The 24041-nt window shown below is 40.9% G+C and overlaps 2 protein-coding genes across 4 annotated transcripts; one reads left to right on the forward strand and one right to left on the reverse strand.

Moving 5' to 3' along the window:
- The first annotated feature begins 369 nt into the window (after positions 1 to 369).
- Positions 370 to 13720, forward strand: LOC107590743 (protein LLP homolog). Of its 2 annotated transcripts, XM_016279661.1 has the most exons (6): positions 413 to 490; positions 668 to 695; positions 1123 to 1344; positions 1429 to 2032; positions 2617 to 2620; positions 13711 to 13720. In XM_016279661.1, exons 1-4 carry the CDS (start codon positions 428 to 430, stop codon positions 1593 to 1595), a joined length of 480 nt encoding a protein of 159 aa, XP_016135147.1. In that variant the 5' UTR covers positions 413 to 427; the 3' UTR covers positions 1596 to 2032; positions 2617 to 2620; positions 13711 to 13720. The 2 variants fall into 2 exon arrangements, with proteins under 2 accessions (XP_016135140.1, XP_016135147.1); XM_016279654.1 differs by lacking the exon at positions 668 to 695 and having other exon boundaries at positions 370 to 490.
- Positions 4720 to 23583, reverse strand: LOC107590726 (golgin subfamily B member 1-like). 2 transcript variants are annotated; one of them, XM_016279645.1, is made up of 20 exons: positions 23486 to 23583; positions 22250 to 22337; positions 21096 to 21266; positions 20872 to 20994; positions 20554 to 20709; positions 20288 to 20407; positions 18670 to 18783; positions 16371 to 18354; positions 16138 to 16220; positions 15353 to 15422; positions 9926 to 14870; positions 9395 to 9818; positions 9049 to 9282; positions 8114 to 8929; positions 7557 to 7741; positions 7196 to 7349; positions 6850 to 6935; positions 6449 to 6520; positions 6079 to 6166; positions 4720 to 5930 (listed from the first exon to the last, which is right to left on the reverse strand). In XM_016279645.1, the coding sequence occupies exons 2-20, from the start codon at positions 22328 to 22330 to the stop codon at positions 5793 to 5795; spliced, it is 10044 nt and encodes a 3347-aa protein (XP_016135131.1). In that variant the 5' UTR covers positions 22331 to 22337; positions 23486 to 23583; the 3' UTR covers positions 4720 to 5792. The 2 variants fall into 2 exon arrangements, with proteins under 2 accessions (XP_016135131.1, XP_016135126.1); XM_016279640.1 differs by having other exon boundaries at positions 9926 to 14999.
- Between the last annotated feature and the right edge of the window lie 458 nt (positions 23584 to 24041).

Below are 24041 nucleotides of genomic sequence, written 5' to 3' on the forward strand. Positions count from 1 at the left end.
ACAACATATGTCATCCATCTGCCATGAGTTACACAAACAGTTTGTCCCGCAACACTATTAGTTCAGCCAAAAGTTGACATTTTGGGCCGGTCAAAAGTATAAAATGAACACAGGGTACAGAGCAACAGTGTTTACATCTTTTGGGAAAATCAGCTTACTTGTAGCTGACTATTTTAAGTTGGGATTGAGAAAGTGTTTCACCTTTAAATGGAGACAAAGTTCTTTTTGGAGGGAGAACAACTCAAGATACATTTGTGAATTTATAATGTTTCCTACATTTTTGCATTTTAACTGACCTGGAATTTTGACGTTTATAAGATGCTAAAAGTAGGCCGCAGTTCTGTCGCCCTCTACTGGACTAAGCGCCCAAACACACTAGCCGTAAACATGCACTGTTTTGTCGCAAAAAAAGGAACTGTCGTAAAGAATGTGCTTAGCGGTAGCCGTACACACACATACACGTGCATCCAGAGGTGTTCTGAAGATATATGTAAGTTACACACTGCGAATGTAAATATTAGCTTTAACGCAGCAATAAATATTGAAGTCCGTGTATTTGGTAGTAATTACGACTGTGAGCGGTGTTAGTACGTGATATCTATTAGAATAAAAAGCTATTTTTTGGCATATGTGAGATGGCTAACGAACATCTAATTTTTCTCACACGGGTCTCTTGCATCTGAATATATTTAAAGGTGGGTGATCGGTTATTTATATGATAACAGATATGTAAGATTATGAACAGTCATTGTTATCAGGTCATGTGTTGTCTGTATCGGTGTTTTTTTAATTATGCTTATGGAGTTACCAACATTTGCACATGTTAGGTGTTTCAATAGACTTCAGTTTATGGAGCTTCTCTAATAAAGAGTTGATGAAGTGAATCAGGTGTTTCATGAGGTAGACACCCAAATTGATCATGGAAAATGTGGAAATATAAAAAAAATAAAACATTGCTTTCTCCAGACTAGGGGTCTATATATAACCTACTCAGAGAAAGTAGTTTTTTTTGGTTATATATATGTATGTATGTATGTGTGTGTGTGTGTATGTATATATATATACACACACACACCTTTTTATGACTTTACTTTTATTATTGCCTTTGTCTTCTCTCCTCAGTTTCCATCAGGATGGCAAAAAGTTTGCGCAGCAAGTGGAGGAGAAAGATGAGAGCGGAGAAAAGAAAGAAAGTTGCACCCAAAGAACTGGCACGACTCAAAACAGTGCTGGGTCAGGGAGAGAAAGGAGAGATCACCATGAAAGATGTCGTTGAGATCGCCACCTTGGTGCCGCCTGAGAAAGTGAAGGAGAAGCCAGAGGATGTTGAGATGCAAGGAGATGGTGAGCTTTTATAGAAACATTTAGCAATTCGGCTTGTATGTTGTGTCTTAGTATATTAAATGCAGATCTGTTGTTGCTTTGCAGCGGATGGTGGAAAGATGGATTTAGACACTAAACGCAATAAAAAGACAATGTTGGACGATCAAGGACGGTATCCGGTCTGGATGAACCAAAGGCATATAAAGAAGGTGAAAGCCAAACGCATGGCTACAAAAGGAAAGCCTAAGATGAAGAAGGGGCTCGCCTGGTAGATGAACTGATCTGCTTGTGCACGGACATTACACCTGACACAGCTGTACAGGAGCTTTGCTGTGCATCTTTTACATGTGCAGTTTATACATTTCTATGGACTGTTAATGCAATCTTCCAGTGTCTGGAAGAGCCAGACACTGCAAGTCACCCGCATTGTACTACACAACTGACTCTTCCAATGAAATATACATTTTTCCTTTCTACTTCATTCTCTCACTCTGTGGATCTGCTTTACTTTGAAGTAAAAATCCAATATACCTTTCTGGGGGATATAGTTTTATTTTGCAGTCAACAAAACTGCACAACATTGAGTCAATCAAGAGACAAGCATAAGCCAAGCCAGTGGCTTGTGTATCTCTCTATAAGGCAGCATGGTATACTTTTAGATTTAATCTCTGCACCAACCAAAATTCTTTATAATAGTAAATTTGAAAAAGTATGATTGATATTCATAATACACAGCAGACGAAACTAAAACCCAAAAAAAACTCAACAGAAATAAATTATGTAGCTCTGCAGAGTCAGGACACAGTTTAATAAAATACAATGTCAGTGAGGTATCAATCAGCTGCTATGGACTGTAATGGCTGTACGTACCTCCTTGATAGTCATAAATGGCTGTGGCTGTACGTCCTGCTTCACTTAGTTCTTCATAGTCATTATCAGCAGCTGTAGAAGAAGCCAAAAAATTAAGAATAACAGCTGTTGGCAATCACAAACATTTATAGCACCTGCTCATGTGAACACGCAAATGTTGCAAGACAGAACTAATCAATCATAGAGAGCGTTCACTCACTTCTGATAGTACATTCAAACAGGGCTGATTTTCCCAAAAGTATCATAAGAAAGCATTAAAGCTTTTGGGAACGGCAGCCCTGAACAATGCTTATCAGAGGACAGAGTTATTTCACAATAAACAAACTGAAATTGTAGCCTACACTGTAAAAAAAAATCCGTAAAATTTACGGTAAAAAACCGGCAGCTGTGGTTGCCGGAATTTTACCGTAAAAAATACGGTAGCAACGTTTTAGGTTTTACGGCTTTAACTTAAATTTACAGTTAAATACCCGTATCGAAAACAAAATAAGTGGTATCGCCCATCCCTAGTTCTCATCAAGCAGCAACCTTCCGGTCTCTCTTGTGAAACCAACACGGAAGTGACTGAAACTGCAATTCATCGACTGGCCGCTAGAGGCTGGCTCCAAAAGGGAGTCAATCCCATAGACTCCCCATGTTAAAATGCCCAACTTTACAGCAGAAAAAAACATGTTTACAGCCTGGTACAAAAAGCGGTTTTGGTGTATATAGCTAATTTTGCCCTTCATGACAACTGTGAGGGGGGTGGCCGGCTCCGCCCACTTTGAGCTTCAAAAACGCTCTTCAGAAATCTACGGGTGGCGTCACGGACACTACGTCCATGTTTTCATAAAGTCTATGGTTCTCAGTGAATTTAGTGGGCAAGGTATATAGTCTACAGTGTAGCTATATATGAGTGAGTGACGAGTGACGTGACATGTGGCCAAGTATGATTACCCATACTCGGAATTAGTGCTCTGCATTTATCCCATCAGTGGGCAGCCATTTATGATGCGGCGCCCGGGGAGCAGTTGGGGGTTCGGTGCCTTGCTCAAGGGCACCAGATTTTTATGGAAATCTAGAATACCTAGAATGTCTTCTTCATAAACAAAACAAGTGTTGATGCACTTTGCAAGTTCCTCATTTTTCTAGAACGTCAGATTGACATTTTTACACGTTCACGACTAAAAAGCTTCACACTTTAATTTCAACAATAATCAAGACCATGAACACTGTAATGCAAGCACAGTAACGTACAGATAATGTACAGAAATATATAACTCTTTTGACTTCCTGAAACGAAAACGTTTTGGCAACTTGCGATGTATCAACCACTTCCTGATTAAAAGTAGATGCGTTTTTCTTGATTCATCATTATTAACAATATGAGCAGATAACAATGGTTACTCACGTTTTGATGCTTTTTTCCCCGGCGTTTTGTCCGTTAAATGTTAATTTCAGTGTCAGGGTGAGGAGATCAGACCTGCGCTGTGCGCTCGAATGACTGACTGCAGAAGAAGCAGCGGTGGACACGAGTCCTACATGTGCATTGTTGACCCGTTAGAGCATAGAAATACACTAAAATACTCATCTTCATTTTTTTAGTTGGTCCAAATACCTCAAAACACAGATTCATTAATATGTAATATAAGCATTATGATTCTTGTATTTATGAAATGTTGTGTTTGCAAACACAAAATCTCATAAATACAAGATTCTGAACCATAGGTGGTTGCTGGGGAATGGTGGTGGCTTTCCTGGATGGTTGGGTCGTTTTGCGCATTTGCTAGGATGTTTGGGGTGGTTGCTAGACCACTGGTAGACGATCACTATTGTTTGGAGTGATTGGTGAAGCATTGGGGTTACTTTTCACCATTGGTAAGTTAGCTAGTGCGTTTTTAAGTTGCTTTATGAAGTCAGCCCAGTCTCTATGACCTTGTCCTCATCTCTGGATGTGTGGGGATCCTTTTCGATGCTAATTTCAATGCTACTTTAGAAAAGTAGAATCACCAGTCTAATTTGGGACAGTGGTGGCCAAAATGCTTATAGAACACTAGAATTTTCACCAGCTAAAACATGGTTGGAAGTCAGTTATTTCTATCTTTTGCTGTAGCGTGTCAGTAGGAAATATCAGTTCACATTTCCAAACATTCATTTTGCCATTCATTGCAATAATCCAGTGAGATTTTTGTTTGCACATGAAGTCCGACAGCAGCCAGTGCTCCACACAGAGATCTGATCATCATCCAGTCTGTCTGGAATGACAAGAAGAAACAGAACAAACTGAGAAGAACTGGGGCAACGGCTCCAAGATGCTTCAAGAAACCTACCGGCAAAGCTACCTGAAAAACTCTGCGCAAGTGCACTGAGGGCAAAATCTGCTTTGAACGCAAAGGATGGTCACACCAAATGTTGATTTGATTTAGTTAATAGAAGTCAATTGATAAAGAAAATCTATTTATGATCGTCTATTTATTAAATCTTGCTGCAACGGCACCACCATGTCCAAAAACTCATCGTATCATGCAGTCACACACCAGATGTGCCTCTTCCCATAAATAGACTTTATTTCCAAAAAATAGCCCCTACAACAGGGTAGCAGGAGGGAGAGGAAGGATCATTTATACAGACTTTACAGATAAAACACTCACTGGGCTGTTCTTAAAATCTCACTGTAAATAGAGACAATATTTCAACCACAATCTAAACCATCTCTATATATCCCAGACAGATCAGAGTGACAGTAGTTAAGTGAGAATAGGATGTCCAGTTCTGGCTCAAAAAACTGGAAATAAGCAGAACATGAATGATTTGATAAAGCGTTTTATACCGGAAACAGAATCAAAATCTAAAGAAATTCAAGGTATTTCATTTACGTCTTTAAGGGTGAATAAAAGCAATAGTAGTCCAGATGTAAAGAACATGATGTGTAGTGTGTTATAGAAAATAAACACCAACAAAACAAACAAATAAACCGAAAAACCACCAATTAAAATTAACAAATATAAATGACAGTATTGCACCAAGCTGGCAAACTAGTCGGCCATGAAAGGAAACAGTCAGCACACTAGGACACTTCTAGAAGTCTTTTGACATCTTGCCATGCAGACGCATCCAGTATCTGTATCAGCTTTGCCGTTACATTACATCTGAATGCTATGACTTTGCAGAAATAGAGATATCAGGAAAGAAAACTAATTACAGGAATCTGGAATGTGGTCAAAATAAGTTGTCTACCTTCACGCATTTGACAGGCAATGTGAAAGACCCTTAATTGACAGATGCCGACATTGTCAACTTCATCTACATTTCCAGACGCTTAAAAATTCCTTCATTAATTTGGGCTTTCTTAAAGGGTAAAATAATGTTCTTGAGGAAGTGTGGGTAGTGCTCTAGTGTTACTAGTCTGGACAAGCCCCATTAAAACTGGGTGGAAATAATTTTTTGTCAGAACACTCTGAAAAAAACAAAAACAACAAAAAAAGAACAAACAGATCAGATGTAACTTTGGTAATTAAGCAAGGAAACTTATTCATAGAAGAATGTAAATTAACCCTGTGTTAAATAATGTGTCCATTTGTTTTGTATAATAAGTGAATGAGCATGTAACTGCCTCTCTCTCACAGATATCCTCCCATGCATAGCAGCAACAGCACGTGAACAGTCAGCAGGTAGAGTGACACCAGCAGAGGGGTTCGCTGACGAGAGCAGAAGGCAACTCGCAGCATCCGCAGTAGCCCAGGTCCACCACTACGAGTCTAAGGTAAAAAAGAAGATACATCTAAAAACTATATCCTATATATGATTAGATAAAAAAAAATTTATCATATACATTAAATCAGAAATTTGATTTGTAATAGCATGTTTATGCGTGTTAAAACAACGGCATTGAGGGGTTGTGTTTACCCGTGTAACGGCGCCCTCTGGAGGCTCAATAAGTACAGCCGTCTCTGACATGGTTTCAGATGTTGTCTGCCACTCCCCCTGTGTATAGCTGTAAATGAAGAAGTGAAATTGTAATATTTAGTTTTTAACTGTGAAAAGTGAGGCATGAAATATGTGAATAAAAACTGCAGTTGGTCCATATGCAGTGGCCTCAAAAGTTACGTAGTTCAGAGTAAAGCTCCAGATGATTTGGTTTGATATTTTGTATCTAAAACAATGACTTGACAATTTATGTGTCTTGTATTCTATATTTCACACTAAAGCAGTCTGCAGCAATAACGCCCAGAGCCAGGGGCAGCGAGTTAATCTTAATCTGAGATAAGGGTCAAACCGTTTGAGGTGATCCTGTGCAGCGATGAGCTGCTCCTCTACTCTGAGTCTCTGTTCTGACTCCTCATCCAGCCTGAAAGAAACACACACACAGTTGAAGAGTTACTGTACAGCATAGGTATTATACAATAGCCATTGATTAAAAAAGGAAATTGATAAGACTGATAGGAAAAAAGACCAAACAGAGAAGAAAATCAATTTTACTACAGTGTTCAAACACGTGTTGTACATATCACATGCTTAATTCCTTTCAAATACAGTATTAGAAGCATGTTAGCTATTAGCTGGAGTATTATCTACAACTGCTATCAATGCAGTTTGTGGCACAGGTGTTAAAGAGATTGACAGCATGCAACTGTGGATCACTATAATTAATGATAAGACTAAACTTGGCAGCAGTACCTTCTCTGGAGTTCAATGCACTCAGCTTTAAAGCCCTCGTTGTGCTCTAGAGGGCCACCAGGGGCAGCGTCTACTGCAAGGCTTCCCTAAGGGACAAAGAAAGTAGTATTGAATGCCTCATACACTAAAGACAATGAAAAAGATCAAGGACTTCTCAGATTTATACTTAAACATACAGTGGTGTTCAACAGACTCAACAGACATACAAGGCGTATTAATGAACAGGAGTACAGTGAAAAGAATAAAATTAGAATAGCACAAAACAAGGCAGATCGATTAACGGAAAACAACATTCCTAGGTTGCGTTCAATGTCTCATATTTGAAAATAAGACTAGAGCTTTTTACCTGTCTTTGTGTGTGCTCAAGCCGTAATTTTGATGACTGTGCTTCCTCCAGTATGGCAGTAAGCTGGCGAACCTGTTGGTCCCTTTCTGAGAGGGTGGTCAGGGTCTGCTGCTTCAAGAGCTCGGCCTGGCCCTGCCAGTCCATCCTCTCAAGTCTATACATGGAAAACATTTGTTTTAACGTCAGTGACGTTAGAAACTATGGTCCCTAAGTCTACTAACACTTTCGTCGTTTTACCACACCAATATAACTGGACAGAATAAACTACGAAAGGGACCAGACTTCCGACAGTCAGAAGCATGGCTCTAAAAGACTATCACCAAAATGGCAGAGGGCAATAAAGTCACAAGTTAAGTCTCACCTGAGCATTTCCAGTTCTTGCTTATATCTGTCCATCTGTGCATCTCTATGCCTCATCTCTGCCATGATCTTTTCCTCTTGCTCCCCTGCCCTTCTTCTCTCATCCTCCAGAGCCTGAGAAAGCCTGGATAGTTCACCTGATCCAAGTCGATCCAATTCAGACCGCTGCAAGTGCAGCTGTTCCAACTGAGGTGCAATTAACAGGTTGCAAATGCTATTAGAAGAAGGCAGGATGCAAAAACTAAGACATAGGTGGTAACATTTTAGTATAGGGACTAATTTTCACTATTAACTACTTGCTTATTAGCATGCCTATTATTAACATATTGGCTGCTTATTAGTACTTATAAAGCACATATTCTGCATGACCATATTATACATCCCTAATCTTACCCAATACCTAAACCTAACAACTACCTTACTATTAATAAGCAGCAAATGAGGAGTTTATTGTGGCAAAAGTCATAGTTAATGGTTTGTTAATTGCGAGAATTGGACCTTAAAATAAAATGTGACCACTTAGGTTTCCAATAAATGATCAAGTAATTAATAGCATACCATTCTTTCTCTGTCATTTTGCAGTGCTGACAGGGCATTTTTTAGGCTCCACACTTCTCCTTTGGAGCCACTTGGAGGAGAAGCTGGGTGACCCGTTCGGTTTATCTCATCTAAATGGAGACGCAGCTCCTTGGCCTCACTGACAGCCTGATCTCTTGCATCCTGCAGAGAGGTCATGGCTTGACCAAAAGACTGATTCTGAGCTCGAAGCTGAGAGGCTGCTTCCCTCTCCTCCAGAAGCTGCTGCTCCATCATCAACAGGTCCCGTGCCAACTCTGCAACCCTTTCCTCTGCTGTTTCAGCTTCAGTGCGCAGAACACCACCTTCCCAGCGCAGCTCCTTCAACTCTTTGCTGTGGACTGCCTGGGTCTCCTTCTCCAATTCCAAGGTCTCCTCCAAGGTGGTGATGCACTTTCTAGCAGCTTGGAGCTGTTCCCTCAGCTTCTCTACCTCGGCCCCTGGTGCATCTTGCTTATCGGCTCTAACAATCCCTTCACTGGCTTGGCTCAAGATCTCCTGCTCCAATGGAGGTACCTTTCCTTTTACAAGAGCCTGAATTTGGCTCTTGAGATCTTCTTTCTCTCTCTCCAGGAAACTGATGCGCTCTACTTGGGTAGTAAGAATCTGCTTGTGCTGGGAGTCCTTCATAGTAAGAACCTGGTTCAGGTCATTTCTGTAGCCATGAAGTTGGGCAGCCAGTTTGGCATTCTCAGCATTGAGGTCATCCCGCTGTGACAACAAGACTCGAATCTCCTCCTTTAAACTGTTGTTTTCACCTGCAGCCTCTTGGATCAGACTATCCTTGTCCATCATAACCTGAGAGAACATGAGACCAAGGACGAGTCAGAATTGAAAAAGATAGGCTACTTTATACAAATTAATTAATGCAAATTAGTTTATATTTTTAAAATATAATCTATTTAGAGCAACATTACCTGGAGATGTCTTTCCTCTAGCTGCTTGTATTGGCTAAGCACTCTGTCTCTGTCATCCTGCAGGGAGCCCATAGCCTTGGTAAAGGACTCAAGTTGAGCTCTGCTCTGGAAGGTGTCCTCCTCAGCCTTACGAAGTCTTTCTTCTAAACTACGCAACTCCTCTCTCTTCTTCTCCAGCTCTTTCTCTGCCATCTCAGCCCTTCCATCTGCATCCTTCCTAGCTTCCTCTACAGCCTAAAAGAAGAGAAATAGTATATATAATTTTATGGTATTAAATTCCCTACAATGAGATTAATGAATATGCATGTGTTTGTTTCAGAAACTTTATTTTCAGAATATTAAGTACCTGTGTCACAGCTTGCTCCTTCTCACCAAGGAGCTCCATTTCCCTCTTCTCCTTCTCATCCAATGCTGCCTGAAGATTGTCAGTAAGGTTCTTTGAAGATGCCAGGTCTGTTTCCAGTTGCTCCAGCCTCAAGCATAGTCTCCTTTCTTCTGTCTCCCTTTCTTTGATCACTGCACGTGCCTCATTAGCATCACTCTGAAGCTTGTCTACTGCTTCTTCTAAAGCTTTGGTCCGGTGCCGTAGTCCCTCTGCCTCGGTCTCCAGGGTAGTCAGCTGGGAATGAGTTTGGGTCAGGTTGGTCTCTACCAGAGCGAGGTTCTGCTGCAGATCCCCTCTTTCTTTCTCAAGAGCTGCAAAGCTTTCATTATGTTTCTTTTCTGCCTCAGACAGCTCTAGCTGTAGGTTCTCTTCCGCCTTTTGCATTCTGCAAACATACAGAAATTCATTATTTAAAATGTACTTTAAGTTGAAGTAAAATTTCCAGAAATTAATAAAACTTTTTTTTTACAAAATACAAAAGAGAAAACAAACCTTTCCAATAAACTCTGCAGCTCCTCTTTTTGGGTGGTCTCCCTCTGGAGTTGCTCAGCAAGTTCTTTAGCACGGGTCTCAGCCTCCCGAACATCAGCCTCCTTTTCTCGTAGCTCGCCATGAAAACGACTCTCCCATTGCTTGGCCTCATCCAGCACTCGATCACGGTCATCCTGCAGGGACGACATGGAGCGCGAAAAGGCTGCTAACCGAGCAAGTGCTTCATCCAGACGTGCCTGCATTTCCTGGGCATGCCTGTCTGCGGCCTCAGCAATACTCCTTGCCTTAAGAGTTGCCTCTTCCTCCCTTTCCCGCTCCCGGTAAGACTTCTCCAGTCTTAATTCCATCTGTTTAAGCTCGGCTCCAAGGCGATACCTGACTTCATCCAGGGTACGCTCCGCATCTGCCTTCAACTCGGTCTCTTTGCGCTGTACCATTTGTTCAGCAGCTATTTTGTCTGCCTGGGCCTGCTTTGCTTCTTCCAGCACTATGTCCAGTTTCCCTTTACATGTTGAAAGTTCAGATGCAATACTTGTTCTGTCTTGCATAATCTTTGCAATCTCCAAGCGTGCTGCCTCGAGTTCTGCACTCACCTCATCTCTCTCCAAAGTCAATGACTTAACATCTTTACTCAGTTCACTTATTCTTTCCTGGTACTCAATCCAGTCTTTCTGTAGCTGACGAACTTCCATTTGCTTCTCCCTCAGCAGTTCCTCAAGTTGACGTGTCCTGTTTTGACTACCTTCTTTAAACCTCTGTGCTGACATCAACTTCTGCTCCAGCTCTCTTTGTTTGCCTGCCTCAGCCTCTGCCTCTGCTCTCTCTCGTTGTGCCTGTCTCATGTCCTCTTCCATCCTGGCTGCCCGGTCCCTCTCACTTGCCACCTCAGCCTCCAGCTCAGCCCGCTCTCTCTCCAGTTTCTCCAATTCCCTCTGCATGTCTGTGAGGCGATCACGACTGTCAGATGCCTCTTGCTGGTAGCTTGCAATGCTGCCATTGAGCTGAGCCAGCTGGTTCATTAACCGCTCCTCCAGGTCATCCCTTTCAGTCTCTAGGCTAGTGCAAAGTTCTTGCAGTTGGGTCTCTTTCGTAGAGAGCTCTTCCTTCTGGAGCCGTTCTCTTTCTGAAGACTCCTGAAGTTGCTGCTTGAGGGAAGCAAGCTCTGCATTCAGAGTTGACTCTTGCTTGTTTCTGGATTCCATGTGATATTCAAGAGCAGCTTCAAGTTCCCTTATCTTATTCTCTGCTGTTTTGAGAGAGGTTTCCAGTTCCTTGAGCCTCACGTCTGTTTGAGCAGTCATCTCAACATTTGCTTGCACCTCTTGTTCAAGAGCAGTACCAATGGATTCCAATGGCTTAGTGGGATTGGCCTCTGGGGGAATACTATCACTCTGGTACTCTTGAACTTTGATTAAATCAGGACTTCTCTGCTGTGTGACAACTTTAACCTCATTAATGGTTTCCACGGAGCATGTGTCCAGGTTCTCACTGCTTTTTTTGTCAATGTCCTCAGCCAAACGCTGTCTCAACTCATCAGCTTCATGCTCCAAAGAGTTATTTTCATCCATAACAATATTATTTGTTTTCAAGGTCTCAAGCTCTTGTTTGACTCTCTCAAGCTCTTGTTTCAGCTCAGTATCTGTATGTTTGGTCAATTTCTTCTCTTCCTGCTCCCTGAGCCTTTCATTCTCCTCCTCCAGATCCATAATCTTCTGATGCTTAACCTTGGCAAACTTTCTCATTTTTTCTTTCACAACATCCACCTCCTTCATAGCTTCCTCAGCTAGCCTCTCAGCCTCTTGTCTAGCTGCCTCATGAGCTCGTGCCTTGGCTGCTAACTCCTGCCTCTCTTGTCGAGCAGCTTCAAGCACTCGTCTCACTCGTTCAGCCTCATCACTTACATTTTCATATGACTTGAGGAGGGATTCATACTCTTCTTTCATGCTTTGCACCTTTTCTTCCAGCTGTCTGCACACTTGTTTGGATTCCTCTTTGGCACTCTCAGCCTGACGTTTACATGCACCCTTCTCATTCAAAACACCCTCCATGGCAAGTTTAAGGCTCTCACATGAGGCATGCAGACTCTGGTTTTCCAACAAAGTTCGATCCACCTCTTCAATTAACTTCTCCCTCTCGTCTCTTGACTTGTTCAGCTCCACCTCTATTAACTCCAGTTTTTGTTGTAGCTCCAATTTGATCTTCTCAGCAGCGGTCTGTTCCTCCTTTAGCACCTGTTTCTCTTTGAGCGCCGCCTTACGTGACACAAGAGCAGCTTGCAGTTTGCGTTGAAGCTGTTGGAGTTTGGCACTATTATCCTTCTCGTCTTCCTCACGTTGTGGCATTTCTGCTTCCAGTTTTTGAACCTTATCTTGCTCAACTTTAAGCCATTCTTGTAGGGAAGCAATCCTCTGATCTTTCTCCAGTACAGTTTCCTGCATCTTAAGTAAAAGGGAACTTTGTTCACTAAGCTTTTGGCTTAAATCAACAATCTCATCAGTCTTGTTTTTAAGAAATTGTTTAAATTCTTCCACTTCTGACTGAAGTGCTTTGATTGGGGACTCAGCATCTGAGATGCTTCTTTTAGCTGCTTCCCACGCCTCATCCACCTCCGCCTTCAGCTTCTCTGCATTAGCTTCGGCTCTCTGACATTTCTCCCTAAGAGCCTCCATTTCCTCAGTGAGAGCATCAATCTGCCTCTCCTTTTCTCTCAAGGCTTCAAGTTCTTTGCAAAGCTCTTTGAAATTGCTATCAGTGAGTGATTGAGAGGATTGGCTCTCTTGTAGGCGCACCTCAAATTCTGCACGAGCAGCCTGCTCAACTCTTAATTCCTCCTGGAGAGCATTTATAATGTCCTCATGATCTTTTACCATGGGCTGTCGAGATTGCTCACCAGGTTTATGTTGTTGTGTCTCAGTTTCAGCTGAAGTAAAATCCACCCAGTCCTCCTGAACCCAATCATTTGTCTCTGGTTTCTCTAGATTTTGTGTAGCAGACCCAACATTCCTCTCCACATTCACACTCACCACTTTATTTGTATCATTCTTTGATTCTAGCAGACCCTCAATCTCCACAATACGATTCAACAACCCAGTTTTTTCTCTCTCTTCAGTTTGGAGGCGTTCAAAAAGGTCACTGTACTCCTCTTTCTGTTGTTTCATCTGCTCAAGATGATGGCGATCTTTCTCTTGAGCTTTCACAACAGCATCCTCGTGAGCATCAGTGGCTTCCTGAAGCTTTTTATGCAATATTTCAATGTCAGATTCCATGGACGCTATCTGTGAAAGAAGCCTATTTTTGTCCTCACCCATCTGTGACATTTGTATTTCATTTAGTTGTACATACCGCTCAGTCAAATGTTCTATTTCTGCACTTGACTCAGTCAATGCATGATCTTGGTTACTGATTTTTTGTTTCAGACTTAATAAGGTCTCTTCTTTTATATTTAAGTCATCTCTGGTCTCTTGCAACAAAACATCAAGTCTCTGTATTTCTTTCTCTTTGTCCTTAATTTCATTTTTGAACTGAAGAGTTATTTCCTCAATACCATCCATTTCCTTTTCTTCCCTGCTCTCAGCCTCCTTCTCAAAGTCTGCAACTTTTTTAATCAATTCTTTACGCTGTATCAGAGCTGCTTGCAGCTTTCTCTTGACCTGTTCTCCATCTTTCTTCACGGCAGCTATTTGAGTATTCAAGTCATCATTCTCCTTTCGTAAAGCAACAAGCTCCTCACATTCTGCTGTTTTATCCTCTACGAGTTTCTGCTGGTCATCCCTGACACTCTCAAGTTCATGTATTTGCTCTTTTAGCTTTTTGACTTCACTGGATACTGCAAACTTTTCCTCTCCAGCCTGGAGTAGTTTGGCAGTCATGCTTTCATTGAGTTCCATCATCTCCTGGTCTTTCTGTGAAAGACACTTTTGTAGACCTTCCAGCTCAGCAGTCCTGTCAATGAGAGCAGCTTTTGCCATATCAGCCTCCTGAGAGACCTGCACTAACCTGCCCTCCATGTCCACAAACTTCTGCTCCAGTTCGGAGGAAGTGAGCTCTCTGTCCTCTAGTTGAGCAGCAAGCATTCTAGCTTGTCCTTCTTGTTCAACAAGTCTTTGATGGACTTCATCAAGGCTTGCCTGTAAGGCTTTCATCTTATCATCTTTAGAGAAAACCTCTTCCTGCAAGTTTTCAAACTGCTCAGCAACATTTTGCCTATCTATTTTTTCTTGCTCAAACAATGCCTTAACTTCAATCAGCTCTTTCTCGTATATATTTGCCTTGGACTGAACCTCATTTTTGGAATCTGTAAGTGACTTCAATGCTTCCTCCAGCTGGAAGACTCTCTCCTGTGATTGTAAAGCTGTGTCTTTCAACTGCTGAAGCTCTCCCAGAAGTTCACTATATCTTTTCTGAATCTCTTCTGCTAAGACCTGTGCAAAAGCCTGACCAGTGCTTGAATCTGTATTTAGCAGACCTCCCTCCTGTTGGCCAAGACGTACCTGTACAGTTTCATGGATAACTAAAGATGGTGATTCAGCTATGCAGCTAGTTGATGCAACATGCTCTTCGCAGGTCTCTTCCCAAGATTGTGTGGATAAGCGTAATGAGGCAAAGTCCTGAATTTGGGGCACCCACTCTTGAGTCCCATCTTGGTTGACTGCCTCCAGAAGAGTCCAGCTACTATGAGCCACCTCTGAGTCACTGCTTGTCACCATCTCATCCGAGGAGGTACCCTTTGATTCTCCAGGAGACTCAGGCTGGGGTGCTATAAGCTCAGGGCTACTCTCATTGCCAGCAGAGACAGACAGAACAGATGTGTCAACTGCCACAAGTGTTGTCTCTTCCTCTTGTGTGCCCTCAAGAACCTCAGATAGAGCTGTAGAGTTGTCGTGCAACCCAGCGATGTCCTCTCTGCTTGGGTTGTCGGCACTTTCCGCCTCTGGAATAGTTTTGCCTGTAGAGAGTGACAGTTTTTCTTTGAGAGCAAAGAATTCCCTTTCTCTGTCTGCAAGCTGCTGCTCCAAAAACAGTATCTGATCTGTCTGAAATTTGTTTTCTGAACTATGTCCATCTCCACTGTTATCTGAGGGTAGCATTTGTGAGAAGAAAAAAAAATCATGAGACAACCATGTCAAAATCATCAAATAACTAAAAATTAAACATGAAAGATGCATCATGTAAAAAAACAAAAAACATTGTTTCAAGAATAAATCTGAAAAAAACTTCCTGTTTTTGTTTTGACTGGGGGAACAGGTCTTTCTGGTTGTCGTAACTAATATCTTAACATTACAAACAAGTTTACAAGCCACAACGGTAAAGGGCATGTTCTCCACTAGCGAGCAAGGCTATTATGGAAGAACATGAGACTGCTGTCACTGAAAGAAACACTGCAGTTCAAAGTACATTCAGCTACACAAGGGCAAACATTAGACTCACCCTGGTGTGTCCTGTCCAAATCTCTCACAGACAGGTCAGTCACATGATCACGTAATGACTCACCAGTAACCTAGGAAAGACAGGCCCCAGTTACAACAAACAGTATGCTTATACTAATGCATGCTTATTGAGAGTGCACTGGTCAATTGAATTGCCATCATAACTGCAGGTATTTCGATGCTATTACAAACAATACCTTTATTAATATTTAATAACTGTGCCCTTATATGTGGGGGCCAGTAATAGAAAAAAACAAATTATGAAAGTGAAGAGGATTATATCTCTGACCTGATAAGTTGTGAGACAAACCGTCTAGGCATTTGTGTCACCTTGCGTCTGTCGCACCAGACACAGCTTATGCTATATACTAAATGAGTTTGCCATAGCAGACGCACTGCCCTCAACAAGTACATCTTGTTCTGTGCACCAACTCCATTGCATTCATAACTTTTTTTGTCTTTTGTCATTAGATGCAACTATTATCTGATCATGCCAATTAACAGCAGAGCTCTGTACAACAATCCATACAACTTTAAGTATCATTCATATCCATAGCATATATAATGCAGGACAAATTTAATACCAAGAACCCCAAGTACCTTTTTTTGAATACCTAACACCTAAGTATGAGCGAAAGTATTTCCTTGGCTCTTATTAATTGCATTGCACTCAAAAGTTCTACTGTACTGAAAAACAAATAACAAGAATAAATATTTATCAGTGTCATCTGTTGTATTTTGCAAAGCAATGTTTAAATCTCCAACATTTTTTTCCAATCCACCTACCTGAACAGTGAGAAGTTGTTGCTCCAGTTCCTGTATCCTAGCAACTGCTTCCTCTCTCTCAGCTGTGCTCTTATCCAGTTGACCTAGAGCATCAGATGTGTTAAGACAATTACTTTTTGATCACAGTACAAACAATCTGCCCTACGTTGTGGCATTGTTTGATAAAACGCTTCCAAGGACAGTTTACTGAAACCACAAAACTGCTTTGAACTTTGTTCTCCTGGGCTGTTTACCTTGCAGAGATTGAAGAGTAAGTGTGATCTGGGACATGCATGCTTGACTCTCTTGCTGTTCGTCTGTAAGGTTGCTCAGCCGAGCTTCTAGAGCAGGTAACACCTCTAAGAATTGTGCAGGGTCAGTAGGAATGGATATTTCCACCTCTGCCTCCCCAGCAGTTGTCAAAATCTGAATCCCTCTCCAAAGTTTCTCCAGTGCATCCTTGGCTTGCAGTCCTGCTTTCTGTTCTTCTTTATTGGCATCCAGTGTCTCTCTTAATGACTCAAACTCGTTTTGCATCTGTGCTAAGCGATCTCTTTCACTCTTAGATTCTTCTTCCCTTGCTCTCTCCACTTCATTGAGCTTCTCCTGAAGATGATGAAGCTCTTCCATGCGGCTTGCCACCTCTACCTCTAGCTTCTTTGTCATTTCTTCTTTCTGGTTCTCAGCGACTTCCAGACAGGCTTGCAAGTTGGCCAGCTCTGTCTCAAACCTTATTTGTCTCTCTTGCAACATCTCCAGACTTTCTCTCTCCTCAGCTGAAAGTTTTTCTCTCAATTCATCCAACTCTGTGGTCTTTTTCACTAACTCAGCATTGAGAGCACTGATGGTCTGCTCTTTTTCACTTTCTGTGGTTTCCAATCTAGTTTCTAGAGATACTTTCAAGTTGGTCAGCTCTGCCTCAAAGCTAGTCTCTCTCGCTTTCATTCTCTCCAGCATTTCGTTCTTCTCTCTTTCTTCAGATTCAAGCTTTGCTCTCATCTCATCCAACTCTGCTGTCTTTTTCAGTAACTCAGCATTGAGAGAACTGATGTTCTGGTCTCTTTCATTTTCTGAAGTTTCTAATCTAGTTTCTAGAGATACTTTCAAGTTGGTCAGCTCTGCCTCAAAGGTACTCTCTCTCTCTTTCATTTTTTCCAGCATTTCTTCCTTCTCTCTTTGCCCAGATTCAAGTTTTTCTCTGATTTCATCCACCTCTGCTGTCTTTTTCAGTAACTCAGCATAAAGAGAACTGGTGTTCTGGTCTCTTTCATTTTCTGAAGTTTCTAATCTGGCTTCAAGAGATACTTTCATGTTGGTCAGCTCTGCCTCAAAGCTAGTCTCTCTCTCTTTCATTCTCTCCAGCATTTCGTTCTTCTCTCTTTCCTCAGATTCAAGCTTTGCTCTCATCTCATCCACCTCTGCTGTCTTTTTCAGTAACTCAGCATTGAGAGAACTGATGTTCTGGTCTCTTTCATTTTCTGAAGTTTCTAATATAGTTCCTAGAGATACTTTCAAGTTGATCAGCTCTGCCTCAAAGGCACTCTCTCTCTCTTTCATTTTCTCCAGCGTTTCTTGCTTCTCTCTTTGCCCAGATTCAAGTTTTTCTCTGATTTCATCCACCTCTGCTGTCTTTTTCAGTAACTCAGCATTGAGAGCAGTGATGTTCTGGTCTCTTTCATTTTCTAATGTTTCCAATTTAGTTTCTAGAGATACTTTCATGTTGGTCAGCTCTGCCTCAAAGCTAGTCTCTCTCTCTTTCATTCTCTCCAGCATTTCTTCCTTCTCTCTTTCCCCAGATTCAAGCTTTGCTCTCATCTCTTCCAAATCTGTGGTCTTTTTCAGCAATTCAGCATTAAGTTGTGTGACATTGATGCTGAGTGTACTGATGGTCTGCTCTCTCTCACTCTCTGATGTCTCCAATCTGGCTTCTAGACATACTTTCATTTTGGCCAGCTCAGCCTCAAAGGCATTTTCTTTATCTTTCAATTTCTCCAGCGTTTCTTCTTTCTCTCTTTCAGCAGATTCAAGTTTTGCTCTCATTTCATCCATCTCTGCGGTCTTTTTCAGTAACTCAGAATTGACTGTCTGTTCTCTCTCACTCTCTGAAGCTTCTAGTCTGGCTCTGAGAGCCTGGAGTTCTTCCTCAGCACACATTTCCCACTGCTGCCTCTCCTCTTCTCTCAGTCGCCGGGCTTCTGCCAACTCCAATTCCATCTGCCTGAACTGAGCAGTCAGAATCTGCACAAATTAAACATTCATCATGTTTATACATTCATCTTGCTAAAAGGTTTATAATCCTAAAAAAAAGATTTCAGTCCAACCAGCTGTAACCACAACATGCAACAAGAAATTCTGTTGGTTACTTGAATTCTATTTTTAATCACACTGCTGGGCATCCCTATCCTCAGTGAAATCTCAACAGCTGAAAATCACCACAAAGCTGTACGGTGTTAAGGGAAAAAAAAATCTCTTAATTGACTGTGATGATTTCTAACATATTTTGTTTTCAAAAAGTTACCAGGACACAGTGTAAACTAAACGTGTTGTGCTGACCTGTTTCTGCTGGTCTGCACTGTTGAGTTCCTGCTGCAACATTTCTAGGACTTCTGAACGAGAGCGCAAGGACTCCTCCAACTCCTCTATGCGCTGCTGGGATGCACGAAGAGCCTGCAAAACAATAAGTAGGATTAAAGTGAAATAGAACTACATGTATTGAAAGACCTCCTAAAAAAGCTGCAGGGTTTGATATATGTTTTTTTCTGTCACGCTCAGTGTAGACACAGTGTTAATCCGCCATTCTTTCTTAATTCCTTTCCAACAACATGAACAAAAACATAAGAGGAGTTGGATGCGGCTCACAAGAATGTGGAAATGCATGCACCATGCAAGACAGCTTAGATCAAAATTGCCATGGTAACATGATGAGCTATGATTTCATACTTTATAATAACACACAAATATGGCTACAACACCACAGGGTATCCCAAAACAAAAAGCCAACAAATATGGATGCTCACAAGAATGTGGAAATGCATGCACCATGCAAGACAGCTTAGATCAAAATTGCCATGGTAACATGATGAGCTATGATTTCATACTTTATAATAACACAAATATGGCTACAACACCACAGGGTATCCCAAAACAAAAAGCCAACAAATATGGAAACATCAAGACAATGTTATTCTGGCATTGCTGCTCTTCCCCATATTACATCTTTGTTTACTGATGCATCATTTATATGTGTGTGTGTGTGTGTGTGTGTGTGTGTGTGTGTGTGTATGAAGAGTTTAGATGCAAAAGCCGTTAAGTGCCGTCTGAAATTTGCTTCTAAAATGAGCATTTTTCTCAGGCTTCTATGTTTATGTTCAGTTATTTCACTTTAATGGCAATGAAAAGAACCTATTCATTGTCATTAAAGTAAAATTACTGAACCTACACATAGGAGCCTGATAAAAAATGCTTATTTTAGAAGAAAATAAAGCCTACATAGTAACAAAAAAAGAATAAAACTAAACAAATTTGTAATGCTAAACAATAAATTAATCATAAAATTAAATACATTAATAAATTATAAACATACTGGGTAACAAGGTTTTGAATTTAACCTAAATTAAGCTAAAACTCAGTAGGGGATAGTTTGGGCCCTAATGTTGCTTTTATAGTTACCGATAAACTTTTATTGTTTATAATCATCCAGTTATTTTTATTTTTTTACAGTAACTTGGTAACAGGATTGAATACATGAGCTTGACAAATGCAGTCAACCTTATAATCGGCGAAAAAAACCAGAATGGACGAGAATTTTCACTTGTCTTACCATCAGCCTATACAAAGTGTCAAATGTATTTTTTCAATTGGGGGAAATCATGCCGTACAAGACTTTAATGCAAAATGTGGGACAGAGCTCAATTATATTTAGTCATTTTAGATTAGGAAACACTATCTATTCACTATTAACTAGTTGTTTATTACAATGCATATTACTAGTATTTTTAGTACTCATAAAGCACATAGTAATGCCTTATTCTGCACAACCATATTCTAGACCCTACCCAATACCTAAACATAATAGTAATAATATTAATAGTGAATATATGTTCCCTAATCTAAAGTGTTACCAAAATATCAAAGTAGGCACTCTTTGTGGAACATAAAAATTCAAACACACCTGCTGTAAGTCAGGGTCATTTGAGACCTGCGTGAGATTAAGGAGTTCCTGCTCATGTTTGAGGATTTGTTCTTGAAATCGCACATCTTTGTCCTTCACCACAGCCTGCAGAATTCGCACCTGGATGACGTGAGAGGTCTGAGATTAGTTTATTACAGAAATAAAACAGTACCTGCAAAAGAACTGACCATCATATGACACATTTAAAGATTTGAACGACATAAGCACTTATTCATGTGCTTGAATAATTTGACCTGTGAACATACCTGCTCTGCATGACCTTCCTCTCTCACGCGCTGTTCGGCCTCCCAGAGCTGATGTTGGAGGTTCTTGTTAGCGGACTCTGCCTGGCTGAGCTTTTCTTTCAGCTGCTGGAGTTCCTCCTCCACTCCTGGAGCCATTTGGAAGGAGCTCTCTGAATTCTAAAAAAACAGTTCATTATCATACTGCCGTACTGAAAAGTTTAATGAATTTGGCAATCGCCCATATATAGATGAACAATAGAATACACCACTAATTATATTAAGCCATCCAAGACCACTTCATGCTTAAAATAACACAAATATGTCAGCTTGTCTCTTTACCTGACTGCTGTTCAATGCTTCTTGTCCTTTCAGCTCATTGAGCCGTTTGTTCAGGGCAGCCATCTTGGCTTTGGCCTGCAGTTTAAGCTTTGTAAACTTGACTTCTGCCTGTTCTTTCTCTTCCTGTATGAGAACAAACAGTCACAAATGCAAAAATCAAGCTTCAGACCTGCTGACATTCATGGTCTACTTGTTTTTTCTTTTCTAATTATACAAGTCCACACCTTGAGCTGTTTTTCAGTGCTGGCGAGCTGGCTGTCCTTCTCTCGAATCAGCTCCTTCAGCTGAACCACCAGCTGTTCGGTCTGGGCCAGCCTCTCCAGGACCTCTTCTGAGGTCCCCGAGTCCTCCAGGGATGCTTCCGCATCAGGCTGGGACTGAGGTACCGGACCATCCTGCTCCAAAGGCAACATTCCAAAATCATAGAGGGCCCTATAGATGGTTAATCACTCCCCCCCAACCGCATGTTAATATTATATCAACTTGAATATTAAATTCACCCTATTTTTCAAATGCGTGTTTAGATCTTATTGTGAACAATTCATCCATGTATGCGTTTCATTCAACACAATCTCATGGCAATTCATAACTATATTATGTTCTGGCGAATTGCAAATAGATTGCAAGCTCTCATTATTTTTGAGTGCAACGCCCACATCTCAAAATCCAATCAAAAACTGATGAATAGAACCAAGTTAGCAGCACCCTACATTTTTTTTTTGTTAAAAGAATAGCAGAGTCTATAAAACAACTAGGCCTATAACAATAACAGCACAGACAACGATATCATTGGAATCACTTTCAGAATGATTTTTTTCCAGCTGATGAAAGATAAAAACCAATCAAAATCCATCCGGCTATAAAGAGCTGCATTCTCGACAAAAATGCAGCAAATACTTACAATAAACAGGCTGTTATTATGCGTTAGTGTGGATCCTAATATAGTTATCTTTACAGTTATCGTTCTTGGTGTGAATGGGCCTTGAGAATAAGACAAGCATTAGTAGACAAACAAGAACAGTGCTAATTTAACACCAGTTGATATTTAAGTTGTAATGAAATGGAAGTAGCTTCCATATTGTGACATATCTGAGTTTAACGGGTTAAATTTAGATTGACTAAATATTTATTGTTATAGTTATTGTCTTTGGAGTGAATGGGGCTTTAGTGACCCATTTTAAGATGGTAAACGGCTTGTAAACTAACTCATAAATCTGTAAATAAGTACTTAAATGTGGGCTATTATCAGATCTTTCAGCTCTTGTAATAAGTTACTATAATTATTCGGGTAATTGCAATGTCCATGTGTGTTCCACAAAGTTTCTTGGTATCAAACCAAAATATCACTCCAAGGATAGTTCAGATTTTGTCTACTCACCTGGAGGTCTCCATCGGAGCGTTCCTCACCCGAGAGCTCCTGGAGGACAGAAGACACCCCTTGGGTCAGCCGGCTAAACATGGCTGACCTGCATGTAAAGATATATGCAATAAAATGTTAGTGCACAGTTTGAGTATTTTATAATCAAGCTCTGTATTGTGTGCATTACTGACACAAGTAAAGATAAACCAGAATCACATAAAGTCAGATAAAGACTGCAATAACAACAGATCTAGACTTCCCATCTGGCCCAATTCACACTTATGCACAACAACATCAATAGTTTAACATTTAACCAATACATTACAACAGATTTAATGAAAATTTTAATTTTAGTGTTCCACGAGAGCAGAGCTTTGGTGAAACTTGACCACGCAAGCTAAAAAGCCTAACATCAGGCATCCAACAACTAGTAATACAACCATGGGAATTATTCAAATCAAATTCACACCTTTGAAATACCATATGGCCTCTCTAAATTAAATGGCACTCACTATTAATTTACAGTTTGGCATTCAGTTTATATAAATATAACAGTTCTGTATCACGCCTCTATTGCATTACACCACACTAATAAATCAAATGCATATATTGCATAAAGGAAAAGATGTTACAGTTTGGTTAGTCTATATACTTGTTGTAATTCTCACAGATTATGACGGGACAAAGACTGTAAGTACATCACATGCATAACTCAAAATACATAATGCATAACTAGAACACTTGATGAGCTCAAGTCTGTTACGCAATGTGTGTCCCCTGTACTGACAATATCTACAGAGGTCGTGAACGCCTGCATAACAGTAACAATATCCCTCAATATTTCCTGATAATAAATACCCACCTTTGACAGAGCCATAAATCGGAGAAAAACGAACAGAACCGAACAACGCCGAACCCGAAAAACTGACGACTGCGGCTGCGTCGCTTTCATTTTGTCTACACAACAGCAAAGATTATTGAGCGACTCTTCTTCCTTGCGTTTTAAAGTCGATTGGTATAAGAACACATGGTCGAGACACATAAAGGTATGGCTTTTATTTATTTATATTTGTTATAAACTGGCATTATTAAAGCCCAATGAGCGACAGTAATGAGCGCAAGCTGTAACTGGGCTCGTGCTGATGACTCGTAAACAACTCTATCGATATTTATAAATGTACTTGTGTTTGTGCATGTCAGCGGCTGGATACATTTAGAGGCATCTTGTTAATGTTATTAAAGCATGAAACAGACCTGAGTAATCGGAGCAGGGAAGAGCTGCGTGGTTTATTTGATCAATTTCGTCTGCAGGATTTTAGAGCCACATCACCAAACATCCCGGAAACAGAAACGAAGCGCTGTGATTGGACCGCGCAAGGGAGCGTGTGAAAACTACTAGTGACTCTGAGAGCCGCATGACTTTACACCAAGGGACCGTCCACAAAAATAAAACGTAGACGCAAAATAAAGTAGGCATGGTCGTTTGCAAGAGATAATAGTAACCAGTTACAACAATTATTTTAGGTTTGGAGTTACATCATGGTTCAAAACACAATGGGACGACATGATTTAAAGCTTAACATGATTATTAATTATGGAAAACAGTTAGGACGCAGTCTCGTTCTTCTGGCACACTACATCACAGCGTTTGTAAGCTTTGTATCTCGTTCGGTGAACTGTTTTGCCGAAGTGATCAAGTGGACATCAGTGTTTGCCAGACACACGGTAGCGGCATTTGATTATATCCATAGGAGCCTACACTGGTGGACCAGAAGACGCAGTGGGACATCCATAGAGACGCTCTCTAGCA

This window comes from Sinocyclocheilus grahami, unplaced genomic scaffold (assembly GCF_001515645.1).
Source record: "Sinocyclocheilus grahami isolate Dianchi unplaced genomic scaffold, SAMN03320097.WGS_v1.1 scaffold8.1, whole genome shotgun sequence".
NCBI classification, from domain to species: Eukaryota; Metazoa; Chordata; class Actinopteri; order Cypriniformes; family Cyprinidae; genus Sinocyclocheilus; species Sinocyclocheilus grahami.